Raw genomic sequence first — 16417 nt, 5'->3', positions numbered from 1 at the left:
AAGAGACAACAACCCGACCAAATAAAAAACAACAGCAGAAGGTCACCAACAGGTCTTCAATGTAGCGAGAAATTCCCGCACCCGGAGGCGTCCTTCAGCTGGCCCCTTAACAAATATATACTAGTACAGTGATAATAAACGGCATACTAATTTCCAAATTGTACACAAGAAACTAAAATTTAAATAATACAAGACTAACAAAGGCCAGAGGCTCCTGACTTGGGACAGGTGCAAAAATGCGGCTGGGTTAAACATGTTTGTCAGATCTCAACCATCCCCCTATACCTCTAACCAATGTAGAAAAGTAAACGCATAACAATACGCACATTAAAATTCAGTTCAAGAGAAGTTCAAGTCTGCTGTCAGAAGATGTAACCAAAGAAAATAAACAAAATGACAATAATACATAAATAACAACAGACTACTAGCAGTTAACTGACATGCCAGCTCCAGACTTCAATTAAACTGACTGAAAGATTATGATTTCATCATATGAACATCAGGCACAATCCTTCCCGTTAGGGGTTTAGTATCATACCATCATAACATATATGAGAAGAACATAACCCGTGTCATGCCAACAACTGTTTTTAAAATAAATGTGTTTAGTTCCGACGCAAAGACCTTATCAGTGACTCAATATTAACGCCAAAATATGCAATCTTTAATGACTTGACAACAGTATCGTAATTATATCCCTTCTTAATAAGTCTATTCAAAGGTTTTGTAATAATACATTTTTGATACAAAATCACCAAATTAACACTTTAAATACTTAAATTTAATGTTAACAGTGTTATTATAAATTATTGCATACACGAAAAAATTATGTTCACAGCAAATCAGAAAATCCTTCACGTATGCCGAACATATCAGGTCAGGGTTTTCAACTTATATATGTGTTGTCAACAAATACCTGCACTGGAAAATAGCATTAAGTCAGGGGTAATCCGTGTAATATATGTGTAATTCAGGTCTCAGAAAGGGGATATAAACTCTAAACCGGGAATGTTACAGTATATACCCTGTCTGAGACCTGAATAACATTTAACAACTTATTTTTGTATGAACTAAATTGAATAAAATGTCCAAAAAAGAATATTTCTGCATCACAAACCTGAAACAGTTCTGAAGTAAAACTGCAACAATGGAAATATGTGTATTGTGAATATGTAAATGGTCTTTTTTTTTAACCATGTCGAATCCTGGGCAGTTAAATGCGCCTCCTCTTATCAACAGATACGGCTACCTTTCGCTCAACCAGTCATTTTAATACCAGAACGCATACATGGCCTTGAAAAACTGACCAATCGAATCAGCTACTACTAGTTTGCTACCACTAAGATACACTTGGAGTTAGTGGGGACTATGTCAACTAATATAGTGTCTGGGAATCTCATGATAAATGTTTAGTTTAACGAATGTTAACGAAAGGTATTTAAACAGGTTCTGTTAAATGTTGTGCATTGTACTTATGCAATAATTTTACGGCGTGAAACATTCAAATTATAATTGAAATTATCACTATACAGTATACACATTTGAGCTCGTTTTAACCTGTATAATTCAATGCCAAAATAATTGCACTGTAACACTGCTTAGTTTTCATGCATGTTGCCGTTGTGGCGTTATGGTCGTCCGTGTAATATGGATGTAACGACAGACACATACCTAGCTGTACTGCTTATGCAAACTTTCTATCAGGACCTGATTAGCAAGAACATCATACATAATACTCATTATTCTGATAAAAATTATGTTATAAAAAGCAAGGACGGTAAGCGTTGACTATGTTGCAAACATTTGTCCTACGATGAAGTTCTATAGACTTATGTGCAATATTTTCAATCATTCAAATCTTCCGGGTCATAGTTCGTGTCATATTGGCATTTCTTAAACGTGCTTTGTATATAGAAAAGCAAGATGAGGAATTAGTGACAAATGAGACATTTCTCCATCCAAGACACAATCTAGTAAAGAAAGCTCATCGCTGAAAGTTATGTTGTAAACAGATAAAAAAAATACTAGCGTACTACATGTTAAAAAAGTTAAAAAAAATGGAATTGTGGCTGATTCATCGGCTTTTGATATTGCTCTCCTGAACACTTGAGTTCACTCTCTTAATGTTATGGTTGTCTAGATGCTCATTTGCTTTTGACATTTCTTTTGCTTGTTTCGTCTGTTTTTCTTCTATGTCTGGTGCCGCGTGTTTAATTTCGACTTACGGTTTTGATTGCCTTCAAATTACATCGAAAAAGAGAAAAACTATTCTCTTTTTTTTTGTGAATCTGTTAAACTGGCTTCATATGCGATACTTTGATATATTGCAAGTATATCAATATGGTTCTTTTTTGTGTTCAGGTTTAGAATATCAAAAATGTGGTCATTTTAATAAAATTTTCTGTTTATAAAAGTTTGAATTTTTCGAAAAACTAAGAATTTTCTTATACCAGGCATAAATTATCTTAGCCGTATTTCGCACAACTTTTTGGAATTTTGGATCCTCAATGCTCTTGAACTTTGTACTTGTTTGGCTTTATAAATATTTTGATATGAGCGTCACTGATTAGTCTTATGTAGACGAAACGCGCGTCTAGCGTACTTAATTATAAATCTGGTACCTTTGATAACTAATTAGACATTGCATATCTAAAAAAAATAACCTAAATGTTTTTATTAGACACTCAAATGAATTATTTTTACACATTACATAGAACACCAATGCTTAACTAATACTATCGTAAAAAGTTGTCAACATTTAAACACTTTAAAATTGATAACGAACATACTTTTAGATTGTACAGAGATCACTTAAGTTCACAGGTTTTACGTAACAGTCATCTAACCAAAACGTCTTGCGTAAATGTACATTTACCTTCACTTTATATGTTAAGTCCAGTACAACTCCAGTAACCATCTTGCGTAGCCATGAATCCCAGTACCGTCATCATATTCATTATCATTGATGTCCAAACCAAATGTAAAGGCCATTCGTAACGGGAAGAAAGCCAGATGTGCAAGTGCATGTGATGACATCACATCCTGTCCCATGACTTGTAAATGATCCAGGGTACTGTAACAACTAACATCTACATTGTCAACTAATAAGCGTCCATTGTAGGTCAAGGGAGCATATACTCCTGTTCCATTCACTGTCTGTACTGATAATACAGTAGTCATATAAACTGTCTTATGGTCTTGAGCAGTCATTAAAACGCTGAGCTTATCTCCTGGACTGATAGTGGAGGCATGCTGTGGGGATCTGTTTTCTCCAACAAATATAACATGATCAGGTGTTAGTTTGATTTCTCCAAATTCGTGGGTTATTTTAAGAAATTTGAAAATACCAGTTCTTAGAAGATGCAGCCATGCAATCATTTCATCTTGCATAAGATTACCTTTGTCGTCTAATACGAAAACCCTATCACCTACTGTAAGATCTTTCATTTTTTTCTCTTTCCCATCATGGAGCACTTTAACAGAATCTTCATGAAAACAGTAACCAGCTTTATTTGATTTACCCGTATTTTCCCTATTATCTTCCTCTGCATTTGGAATCTGATAATTGAACTCGTCAATTAAAGCTATACTCATAGCCTTTTGCATCATTATACCTTTCTGTTCGCTTATTTCTGATGCAATGTGATAGATGGGATACAAATCAAGAGAATTCCAGAGAGGAACAGGAGAATATTCTAATGATTCAATCCATGCTTTCCAATCACTTTGTTCTATTTTGTCTAAAGCTGTCTTGTAAGTTTTCGTGTTACCACCGTTCCACTCTAATGACATTGAATGAACGGCAGATGAACCTTTGCGAAAACTACTGTCTTTGTCTGTATTGGAATAATATGTTTCTTAATCTCTCATTAGAAATGAGAATTTTGTTTCCAAATCTATTTGAGAATCTTCGAAAGACTGTCCATCTTCAATTTTGATCCGACCAGTTAAGGAGCCTCCTATATATGCACCGGTTACGACATACATTCCCCACTTGTCAAAAAAAGCTTTCCACTTCATCACATTTATTTCATTAGTTAGGTCATTGTCTTCAGGTAGAGCTCTGACTGCATCCTTAAATTCTATATTGATTTGAAACGGCTGTGTAACTGTTACTTTCCGATTTCTATGTTCAACTGCAAATGTTTTAATTGTTGAGCTTTCTTTACTGTAACCGCTTCGAAGTTTTATGTTAAAGGCCTTAAAGTTTATTAATCCACCAACATTTATGTGTAATTCTCTAAGTCTTTCACTTATATATTCCTTGATATCCTTTACAGAATCAAATATGATTTTGAACACCGAACATTCATTTAACTATATTAATGGGTAGTCCATACTGGTCGCTATGTTCTTCCATCACTAGAGGTGACTTCAGTGTCACTGTATCAGTAAAAATATTATACCCTTTCCCGACATGGTAGTCAATCCCTTTTACTTGTTTATAATGCAAACCAAAAACATCTCCTAAGATCTTTTGCATCTCAGATGTAATTTTAAGTGGATGAAATTTTGACATTAATTGGTTCATTGTCATGGTTTGTAGATCAATAGTATTGGAAATATGAAGATCCCGAAATTTTACCTGAAGAATCAAGATATCATTATCAAGATCGGTCATATTTTTCTTTTTCTTGTAATTCTCTAGCATGGTACCTACCTCAGAAGAAGAAGGTATTAGTACTATCGATTGAATTAAAATTGTATACATTTTTTCTGCATCTTTCGATGTAACCTTAGATGATAAAATACTATACCCCTTAAGAACAGTTTTGTTAATACCATGTCTAAAGCCCACTGCAACGGCTTCATGTCCTAATTTGTCGCCAGCTCGATCCAAAATTATTTTACATGCTTGATAGAGGATTTTTGGCTGCTTGTCACGATTAGGTAAAAGATACCAATCGCCATCACGTTCTAAATCGTTCTCCTCTGGGAAATTTTCTTGAACCACGATCTCTGGTTTGATACCTAGATAAAGCCGAACAATTGCTCTAACTTCTTCTTTTTTCTTTTTTACTTTTTCTTCCCAAATTTTTGCATTCCGAGCAATAGATGTAGCATGCGTAAGAACAATTACAACATTTGGATTGTAATGGTCAATTGTGCCAATTTGGCTTAATCCTTTTAACATTTTAGCAAAACTGGAGCTTTCTCCTTCTATTCGGTTGTCATTAATACTCTGTACTATCATCACCAAATTTGGATAATTATTTTGTGTCAAATTTGGATGTGAGTTTAGAAAATATTTTATAGACATTATATTCCTGGCATCCTGCTCTAAGCCACCAGTATCACCAAAACCCGGAGTATCTATTAGTGAAAGTGTTAGGTCTGGAATTCTCCATTCATTGGATTTCATCTGTAACATATATTCAGTTGTCGAGCGCGTTTCTGACTTGCTACCACTCGTTCTTGCAATATTCGTTTCGAACAGGTTATTAACTGTTGAGCTTTTTCCAGAGCCACTCAAGCCAACAAGCAATAGAAACACTTGATTTGGTGATCTCTTCATTTTCATTGCCGTATCAGCCATCTTCATTGCAGGGTGGCGTTTACCACTGAGAAACAAATCATATAATTGTTTCTCATTTGCTGGAAGCGACATCCATTCATTTTTCCTGTTACAAATATAAGAACAATTAGCAAGATATCTACGCTTCAGTAAACTATCCCTCACCGCTGTGTAAATAGCCTCCCCACCAAAAAAAGAAGGAGGATATAAAGTTGTAGAACAGAAATTATTATTACATTTCTAAATGAATTTCCAGCTTTTGTGTTGTTGATATTATCAAATAGGTTTCGCAGGGTTTAAGTGTAGTACAATACTCAAAAGTGGTGTTTCCGGTAGTTAATCAAGTAGTCAAAGTCACAGAACTTCTGTTTAAAAATATGGAAGCTTTCTATCAAGTAGTCTAAGATAAGTCGCAATGTACAGACCAGATACTATGAATCAACAACTTGCGTGTATTTAAGTCAAGACGCCTCCAAAGAATGCCAAAAAACAAAAATTACAAAAAAAAACGAACTCCGAGAAAAATTCAAAACGGAGTCAGTGGCAAAATCAAAAGTTCAAACAAATATGGACGAACAAATGGACAAGAACTATTAAATTCCTTCATTAGTACAGGCATTTTAATATGTAAAAAAATAGTGGATTAAACCTGGTTTTATAGCTAGCTAAACCTCAGACTTGATTAGCAGTCTAAAATTCAATTAAGTTGTTAACGATTAGGAACAATGCAAACAGATATAATAGGTAAACATGTCAAAAATAGGGGTACAACAGTCATCATTGTGTTATAATCATGATATCTATACACACGGTCATATAACCCGATATAAACATACACATAGATATTGAACTCGCGCAAGTGATTTTTTGTAGGTCTGTTTGATTTCATTTAACGTGTTTAAAAAGTATAATTGATCCAATCAAATGATTTGTTCTTGTTTCAGTTGATAAAGTAAAGTGATAAAGTATATTTAAACAAAACGCATTTGACTAACAGGTCGAACAACTGATGTTCTTTAACCCTGCTGACTGCCATTGGCGATTGCCATATAAAATTGATCACAAGATGTAACAAAATGGATCTTAATATAAATTTAATACTAAACAGAAAATAATTAACTGGTGGCCACGATGTTATGCCACATACATAAGGTGTCAATATTTTTTTGATACACCAGATCCGGATTTCGACAATAAATGTCTCTTCAGTGATGTTAGGGATCGAAACGGTATTTGGAAGGCCATATAAAATAAAAAGATTAATGATATCTACCCTTCCTTCTCGTTGTATTTCAGCGACGGTTGTTCTATTTTTCCGGTCCCATCACACTCGCCGTTATTGTCTGATCCATCATCCTTATTATATTCGTCGTTGTTGTAATTTCCATTGGATATGCTGGTCGTATGAGAAATTGTACTGAAGCACAAAAACAATAACCACCTACTGATACAAGTAAAGAAATAATGAAAATCTGAAAAATATACGTGTTATACACATGAATATAGCGAGAATCCTAAACCATTTTTTATGAATAACTTGAAAATGTCTTTCGTGTCTTTCTTTGGTCGCTATTTGTCTTTGAAATTTTATCATTTTGCATTTTAATGTTTTATTTCAGGGACTACTGATGAGAAGTCAATTTTTTTTAACTGCGCGTAGAGTCAAATAAAAAACCCTGATCTGATAGGATAGGAAGTTTCAGATCTTCTACTGACACACAATTATTGCACATGGTTAGTTAGAATTCGGTGACAAATCACTGTGTTGATGATACAATCGGAGAAAAACGCAAAGGATTATGACTCAGATAAGTAAAGAATATCTTAACAAATGTGACAAAAACATTTCAAAACGATCGATTCAAGCCTAAAGGCTTAAATAAAATAATTGGTACCGTTAATCTATATAAAATTGAGAATGGAAATGGGGAATGTGTCAAAGAGACAGCAACCCGACCATAGAGCAGACAACAGCAGAAGGTCACCAACAGGTCTTTAATGCAGCAAGAAATTCCCGCACCGGAGGCGTCATTCAGCTAGCCCCTAAACAAATACATATCCTAGTTCAGTGATAATGAACGCCATACTGAACTCCAAATTGTACACAAGAAACTAAAATTAAAAATAATACAAGACTAATAAAGGCCAAAAGCTCCTGACTTGGGACAGGCGCAAATATGCGGCGGGGTTAAACATGTTTATGAGATCTCAACCCTCCCCCTATACCTCAAGCCAATGCAGAATAGTAAACATATAACAATACGCAAATTAAAATTCAGTTTAAGAGAAGTCCGAGTCTGATGTCAGAAGATGTAACCAAAGAAAATAAACAAAATGACAATAGTACATGAATAACAACAGACTACTCGCAGTTAACTGACATGCCAGCTCCAGACTTCAATTAAACGGATTGAAAGATTATGCCTTCATCATATGAATATCAGGCACAATCCTTCCCGTTTGGGGTTTAGTATTATACCATCATAACATATATGAGAAGAACATAACCCGTATCATGCCAACAACTGGTTTTTTAAATAAATGTGTTCCGATGCAAAGACCCTGTAAGTGAATCAATATGAGGTGAATACTGACTTTTTTGTTCTTTTTAAAGAATATTTCCATCAAATATTAGATGTTTAATACCTGAACGTATAAGAAGTCTACATGTTGAGCTATATTTACGAATGATGTCCTTATACAAAATTTAGTAAATGTTTTGAACTAGTTTGTGATATCGAAAACCCTGGTGTAATATTTTTCAGTAATACATAAATTTCTCTCGTCAAAATCTAAAACAATCGTACAAGTTGAGATATATAATACAAACACCGTAAGATGGATAAAATGGATAATTAAGGATAGGAAATGAGAAATCATCTCTTTTATCATAAATGTTAGTATAAAGCTTTACGTTAATGATAAAGATATCAAGATCGAGGAAAGGGCAGTGGTCATTGGTAGTATTAACTTTATTTAAAGTAAGTTTAACAGGAAAAATGTCTTTAGTAAACATACTGAAGTAGTCATTATTGAGAGCCAAAAAATATCATCCAAATATCTAAAAGTATTATTAAATTTGTGTATCAGATGTTGTTTCCATGGGTCTTTGCTGATTTATGTCATAAATTGTAACTCATAGCAATATAAAAACAAGTCCACAATAAGTGGTGCACAGTTAGTCCCCATAGAAATTCCGATAACCTGACGATATACAGAATCTCCAAAACGAACAAAACTGTTATCAAGTAAAAATTCAAGGGCAGATATAGTATCAAAGCATGTCCAATTGACATAGTTTTTTTTCTATTGCTACTAAAAAATAACCTTAAAGAGTTTGAACATATATATTCACATTCTGACTTTTTAAATGCCCATTTAATTAGATGAATGATTTTTTTCTTAATGAGAATGTGAGGCAATGAGGTATATAGGATAGAACAATCAAAACTTTGAACAGATTCAAAATCACCAATATAGGCATGCAATTTATCAAGTACTTCCAACGAGTTCTTGACACTCCAAAAGAAATTAATTCCACTGTTTTCGAAGGCCTTATTTGAAGAATTTATTATCAGGTTTTTGATTGTACCAAGTGAACTGATAAGACGAATAGATAATTTAGTAGTGGAACAATGGCTTGAAGACGTATTTGTAAGGTGTTTTGTGTAGCTTCGGAAGCCAATACATAGTTGGGACTTACATTGTTTTTGGTTTTGCTTGTAAAGCTGTAGCTAAAAGTTTATGTTTGTTACAGATGCCGTTTTTCGAAAATGGAGTCAGTTGGAATGATGGTGAATTGGTGATTTCTTTTTGTAGAACCTCAATGTAAAGTTTACTTCAAACAATAATAATATTATTAGCAGCTTTATCGGCCGGGACAAAAACAAATTCCTTGGCTAGATTTTTAGTTTATGTTTGATACGAGAAATAGTATTTTTTGTGGTCATTGTTAAGAGTAAAATGTTCTTTAAAATGTTGAATACGTATATCAACAAGTCATTACTGAATTAAAAAAAAGAGTTCAAAGATTTTTTGTCAGCTTTTTCCCGTTTTATCCATTTCAAACAGTAAGTACGGAGTGAATCGTGGATGATATTACGACACTCATTCCAATTGATAATTGACGGGGAACGATATTAAGGTCCTTTACTGAGGAATGTTTTAACTTTCGGTGTTGAACGATGTTAAGATATCCTGTTAAACCATGGTACATGGGTCCATAGATGTATTCGGAATTACTGCAATTAAATGAAGTAGGTATATTTTCACTGATATTAACATCTTTACACAAGTGGCCATAACTAATCACAAATTTCCGGGTAGATTTCTTGTAATTTAAAAAAATAAGAGGGAGCTCAATAATATCAAATATCCAGGAATTTGTTCTCTAATGCGGGGTTCGCACATTGCCGATTATTGCTCCCGTTTCAGATCAAACAGCGATACGAAACGAAAAGTTAAAAAGTCGGATAACTATCCTCAATTATCTTGAATGTCCTATCATTGTCTGATCACAGTCGTTTAAGTTGGGGTCACACATTCAGTATGTTTACTGCCGTCCTTGACAGGACCATTCCTGATTAAAATTTATTAAAAGTCTGATCAAGATCCTATGAATCGTGGATGGAAATTCAAACTTTAATTAAAATTTGTAAAAAAAAAAATTAATCACGGCAAAAACAGATATTGTTCAGGAAGCGTCGATATTCAACCGTTTCCAAGCGAATTTATCCCGACAATCCCGTTCTAAATCCGCTTCTAATCCGATTTGTTTCTTTCGCCAGGTAAAATTCGACCGAGTCTGTCACGACTGCGTCCGGTTCTACCGAATGTAATCCGACAGAGATCAGATAGTGACAAGACAGTGAACCGACGCTGACGGAAGTTATCCGTTTGAAAACTGTCGGCTTACTCGGGATGATCAGGTACTGTTGGAACGTAATCCTATCACGGTCCGCTCTATCGCATTGCAAACGGCTTTGTCTGGTCTCAGTCGTATTGTATTCTGTAATTGTCGGGACTCTGACGTGGGTATCATTGACGAATTTAGAATTAATTACGGGACTGTTTCGGAACGGTTTGGGCAAAAACGGTTCGCAATCGACAAGATCTGGATGCAATCTGGACTCAATCGGCAGAAAAACAGCAATGAAAAATTTCTCCAGATCATTCCCGTTCCACAGGACACCGTCCCGAATACACAGAACATTGTTAGGAATTCGATCCGATACAGCAGAGTCTGTCACGACATAGGCACGATTGTAATCCGACTAGACAAAATCGGCTGAGTTTCCCCGAATGTTACGGGACGCACCTAACTGTCGGGGTGCTTTGCCGAACTATTCGGACCCTTCCCGACCAGTAGGAATCTGTTACGAACTAAAACGACTGCGTTCAGACAATAATAGGACATTCCAGATAATTGAGGATACTAATCCGACTTTTTCACTTTTCGTGTCGTATCGCTGTCTGATCTCAAACGGGAGCAATAATCAGCAATGTGTGCGTCCCGTAACATTCGGGACAACTCAGCCGATTTTGTCTAGTCGGATTACAATCGTGGCTATGTCGTGACAGATTCTCCTGTATCGGATCGAATTCCGAACAATGTCTTGTGTATTCTGGACGGTGTCTTGTGGAACGTGAATGATCTGGAGTAATTTTTCATAGTTGTTTTTCTACCGATTGAGTCCAGATTGCATCCAGATCTTGTCGATTGCGAACCGTTTTTTGCCAAAACCGTTCCGAAACAGTCCCGTTATTTATACGAAATTAATCAATGATACCCACGTCAGAGTCCCGACAATTACAGAATGCAATACGACTGAGACCAGACAAAGCCGTTTGCATTGCGATAGAGCGGACCTTGATAGGATTACGTTCCGACAGTACCTGATCATCCCGAATATGCCGACAGTTTTCTAACGGATATCTTCCGTCAGCGTCGGTTCACTGTCTGGTCACTGTCTGATCTCTGTCGGATTACGTTCGGTAGAGTCGGGACGAAGTCGTGACATACTCGGTCGAATTTTACCTGGCGAAAAATAGAAATCGGGTTAGACGCGGATTCAGAACGGGATTATCGGGACTAATTCGCTTAGAAACGGTTGAATATCGTCGCTTCCTGAACACTATCCTATTGTTGTCGTGATCAAATTATTTTTTTTACAAATTTTGATTTAAGTTTGAATTTCCATCCACGATTCACAGGATCTTGATCAGACTTTTGATAAATTTTAATCGGGAATGGTCCTGTCGAGGACGGTAGTAAAAATCGTGAATGTGTGACCCCAGCTTAACAGAATAGTCGTTAAAAATACCGGCAATTTTTACAAAATCAAAACCTTTATTGACATACTCTATTTTAATAAAATGTTTTTTATGATCTTCAGGGCGATAAATTTTGTGAAACAGTTTAACATGACAATATGCCATTATAATTTGAAAGATTTCATACTTAGGACTGCTATATGAAATTGTGTTACAATCCTCTAAAATTTTATTTAACTTATTAATCAGTTTATAGTCTATATCTATAACTGAATTATTTGAAAAAGAATATGGAACTTTGTTTAACTTAGTAATGGTAGTTTATATTTTTGTATGAGGATATTCACGTATACATTTTGGCAAAAGATTCATTTAAAGTACAGTAAAGAATCACATTATCAATTCTTTCCTTAATATGTTTGACATTTGAATGCTGAAGGCTCTGTATTTGCTACAAACAAACAAATGAATATTTTTTTTTACACAAATACAACTTATACCATTTGAAGTTATAGGTGTGCGTTATTTGGGCCATTAAAGCTTTCCTGCAAGTATTTCTATGGATGATTTGGTAGGTTGACGTAAAATTGTAGGTGTATTCCATTTTTTTTAATCCAAGACAGTTAACTGCATCACTGAGATATTAAACAGTATAAGTTGGCAAATTTAAAGAGCATTTGTTTTAATTCTCTGACTGTTAATGACGTGAACGCTTAATTCATTTTGAGATGTTTAATGTAAACTGATTTATATTTCAGTTTTAGAGGTATTATGTTTTTATCAGTTGTCATTGGCTTTGAATAACCTGTCAGTAGCTTCGAGTATTCTCAGATCTGCACTTTAGTGTCTTTTTGTTGTCAGGATGTTAAAGTATCCTGTCACGGTCACCGTGTTTTTCGTTAGGTGTATTTAAAGTGGTATCCATCTGATAAGTTAAGCCTTTTTGAATCAATATTTATAGTTTTTTCTTATGTTGAAATGTAAAACCACTATCCCAGGTTAGGGGAAGGTTGGCGCCTTCAAACTAGATTAACTCCGCTACCTTCTGTACGTGCCTGTCCAAAGGCAGGTACCTTTAATTCCGTGTTTGTCGTTTGTTGATGTGCATCGTATATGTGTTTCGTTTATTTTTCTAACATTAATTTAGCCGTTTGTTTTCTCATTTTAATGTTTTCTCGTTTCAATTGTTTAACATTTGGCATTTCGGGGCCTTTTATAATTGACTATGCGGTATGGGTTTTGCTAATTGTTGAAATTGGTGACCTTTAATTGATAATTTTTGTGTCATTTTGTCCCTTGTGGATAGTTGTCTCATTGGCAATCATATCACAAGCTTTTATCTTTATACTTATATAAGAAGTGAAAAGAGAACACAATAAGTATTGAGTGTACGTTATTAAGATATCACAAACAAACACACAAAACAAACCAACATACGACAATGTACGGTTTTCAAGAATAGACATGTCCCCTTCAGCTAGGAAAATGGGATTAGATATAGCAGAGACCATATCAATGATCTGAATTAAACTTATACATGCCTGACAGAATTTAAAGAATTTATGAAGAAAGATTGTTCAAGTTGTTGATCAGTTATTGAACTTTTTTCAAGACGTATAAAAAGATACTTCTGAATATAAAAAAAGCAATCGAAAAGTAGGCGCATGCAAACAGTGATCATGTTATTACAATTAGTTTTTCATGTATATCTTTTATTCAAGAAACCTATCTAATTATGGGATTTTAATGAAAGCAAGTATAACAAAGTATAACAAAAAGATAAGGGTAAATTAAAAAAGGAGAAGTCCTTGAAACTGACAAAACGATATGTTATCAATCAACGAAACTATTGAAATCTTGTGTTATTGTCCTTACTTGATACAAGCTTTTTTCGAAGAAAATGGTTGAGTTCATGAAAGTTTTACAGATTTTACAGGTGAGAACTGAGAACCAATGCATATACTGACATTTATTTATATATATTGTTTAAACAATGAAACAAAAAATGGTACAAAAGTGAAGAGAGCATAACTATTTGGGAAAGGCCTCGAAAAGTACATTATAAACCATATGGAAGATCATTTAAGTCAATCGTGTTTTGTTTGTTTTTGTTTGTATCGCACCCGTTTGTTGGTTGTTTTTTTAATGTCTTAAACAAAATAAGTAATGTCTAACACAGCTGCTGAAATTAACACAAAACATTATTTTTCTGGTGACATTTCAACTACCGGTATTAAATCCCAATGATAACTATATAACGTTTGTGCAGTTTTTGGATAGAATGTTGAAACCCGGTTAGCTTTGACGTTTTAAAATACAACGACATACTGTTAACCTTCAGTTTGGATGTGCGATTCGTTGTTTTGTGTGAACTTTTCAATGTAGCTGGTTGGTAGGTTTTCAAAACTTGAAATTGTAGACAAACATATTGCTTAACCGGATTGTTGAATATATGCAACCGTTAAGCTTATCACAGATAGACGACTTGGGATCAACTGTAGTATATTTTCCAAGGAACTACTTGTTCCGTATACTCCAATTGATTCACGACTTTGTTTATATTGTGCATAACGTGTCACATGGTATTCATTTTAAATAACAAGAACCGGAGGTTGATTCGTACCGATTATCAGGTTGTCTGCTGCATAATGATATCGTTAGATATCAGCTGCAAGTCTAAATATGAAGCTTTTAGAGGATTGAGCGCAGCGAGCAATTTCATAAAGGCTTCGTTTTGTGTCGAGCAGCTGATATTCTACAATACCAATATGCAGGCAATCAGATTATCAGAGAAGAGTATACAAATTTATTTTAGCACAATAATACAATGTACCGAGTTTTTGTCATCTAAGTGAATTAATTGATCATCCGTACACTTTTGTTGTCTCTTATTAACATATCTATGGACACTTTTAGTTAAATATATTTCACGTTGCACATATAATGAATTTAAAACATTACCTGTGGATAGCATTCACCATACGAATCGATAAGGTATAGATGGATGTGAAGATGACTTTCTAAAAATGTCTGATGTGGGACACATGTTACATGTTAACATTTCTACATTTAGACATATAATGATTATTTACCTGTTTCAAAATTTGATCTTTTTAGAGTTCATTTTATGAATAGAATAAATCATTTGTAATATTCTGTTCCAAATCGGAAAATCTCATTGTCGTAATTTTAGATCATTCAATGTGATTAGTATTGGGTTTTGTTTGTTATGACATGCTTTTGTCTGCATAAACATGTATTTGTAATTTAACGTGCAAAAATATTGATCAATCTTCAATTTAAAATTAGTTTGCTACAATTGTTGTCCTCTTACGGGGCGCCGAATGGGACTCTTGTGGTTTTGTACAAAATTCAATTCTGTCATAACAAAATCATTTTTGTCTTACAAAACTATGTGCTACAGACTTGTTTTATGAACTTCAATTTTGTGATGACAAAATTCATTTGTGTAGACAAAATTCATTTTTGTAGACAAAATTCATATTTGTCATGACAAAAGTCAATTTTGTCTTAAAGGTATGCAAATATAAACATATTTGCATACAAAATTGACTTTTGTTACCTGATATGGAAATTAAATCACAAAAGTCAATTGTGTACGGTAAGATTCAATTTTGTGAGACAAAATTTACTTTTGTGAAACAAAATTATCTTTTGTGAGACAAAATTGACTTTTGTGAGACAAAATTGACTTTTGTGAGACAAAATTGACTTTTGTGTGACAAAAGTGACTTTTGTGAGACAAAATTGACTTTTGTGAGACAAAATTCAATTTTGTCATTTTTGTTGAGACAAAATTCAATTTTGTCATTTTTGTTGAGACAAAAGTCAATTTTGTTAATTTTGTTGAGACAAAAGTCAATTTTGTAAATTTTGTTGAGACAAAAGTCAATTTTGTTAATTTTGTTGAGACAAAAGTCAATTTTGTCAATTTTGTTGAGACAAAAGTCAATTTTGTGACGACAAAATTCATTTTTGTGATGACAAAATTCAATTTTGTAACAACAAAATTGACTTTTATGAGACAAAATTGACTTTCGTGAGACAAAATTGACTTTCGTGAGACAAAAATCAATTTTGTTGAGACAAAATTCAATTTTGTTAATTTTGTTGAGACAAAATTCAATTTTGTTAATTTTGTTGAGACAAAATTCAATTTTGTTAATTTTGTTGAGACAAAATTCAATTTTGTCAATTTTGTTGAGACAAAATTCAATTTTGTTGAGACAAAATTCAATTTTGTTCAGACAAAATTCAATTTTGTTCAGACAAAATTCAATTTTGTTAATTTTGTTGAGACAAAATTCAATTTTGTCAATTTTGTTGAGACAAAATTCAATTTTGTTGAGACAAAAGTCAATTTTGTCAATTTTGTCTCACAAAAGTAAATTTTGTGTAACAAAAGTCATTTTTGTGTAACAAAAGTCAATTTTGTGTAACAAAAGTCAATTTTGTGTAACAAAAGTCAATTTTGTGTAACAAAAGTCAATTTTGTGTAACAAAAGTCAATTTTGTGTAACAAAAGTCAATTTTGTGTAACAAAAGTCAATTTTGTTAATTTTGTTGAGACAAAATTCAATTTTGTCAATTTTGTTGAGACAAAATTCA

At 33.7% G+C, this 16417-nt stretch overlaps 1 protein-coding gene across 1 annotated transcript; it reads right to left on the bottom strand.

Annotated features, from left to right (window-relative positions):
• Positions 1-2739: 2739 nt before the first annotated feature.
• Positions 2740-6942, bottom strand: LOC134711300 (tiggy-winkle hedgehog protein-like). The gene is made up of 2 exons (XM_063571829.1): positions 6789-6942; positions 2740-5621 (listed from the first exon to the last, which is right to left on the bottom strand). Exon 2 carries the CDS (start codon positions 3790-3792, stop codon positions 2890-2892), a length of 903 nt encoding a protein of 300 aa, XP_063427899.1. The 5' UTR covers positions 3793-5621; positions 6789-6942; the 3' UTR covers positions 2740-2889.
• Positions 6943-16417: the final 9475 nt, after the last annotated feature.

The sequence above is a fragment of the Mytilus trossulus genome, chromosome 3, assembly GCF_036588685.1.
Source record: "Mytilus trossulus isolate FHL-02 chromosome 3, PNRI_Mtr1.1.1.hap1, whole genome shotgun sequence".
Taxonomy (NCBI): domain Eukaryota; kingdom Metazoa; phylum Mollusca; class Bivalvia; order Mytilida; family Mytilidae; genus Mytilus; species Mytilus trossulus.
This window is presented reverse-complemented; position numbering and strand designations above follow the sequence as displayed.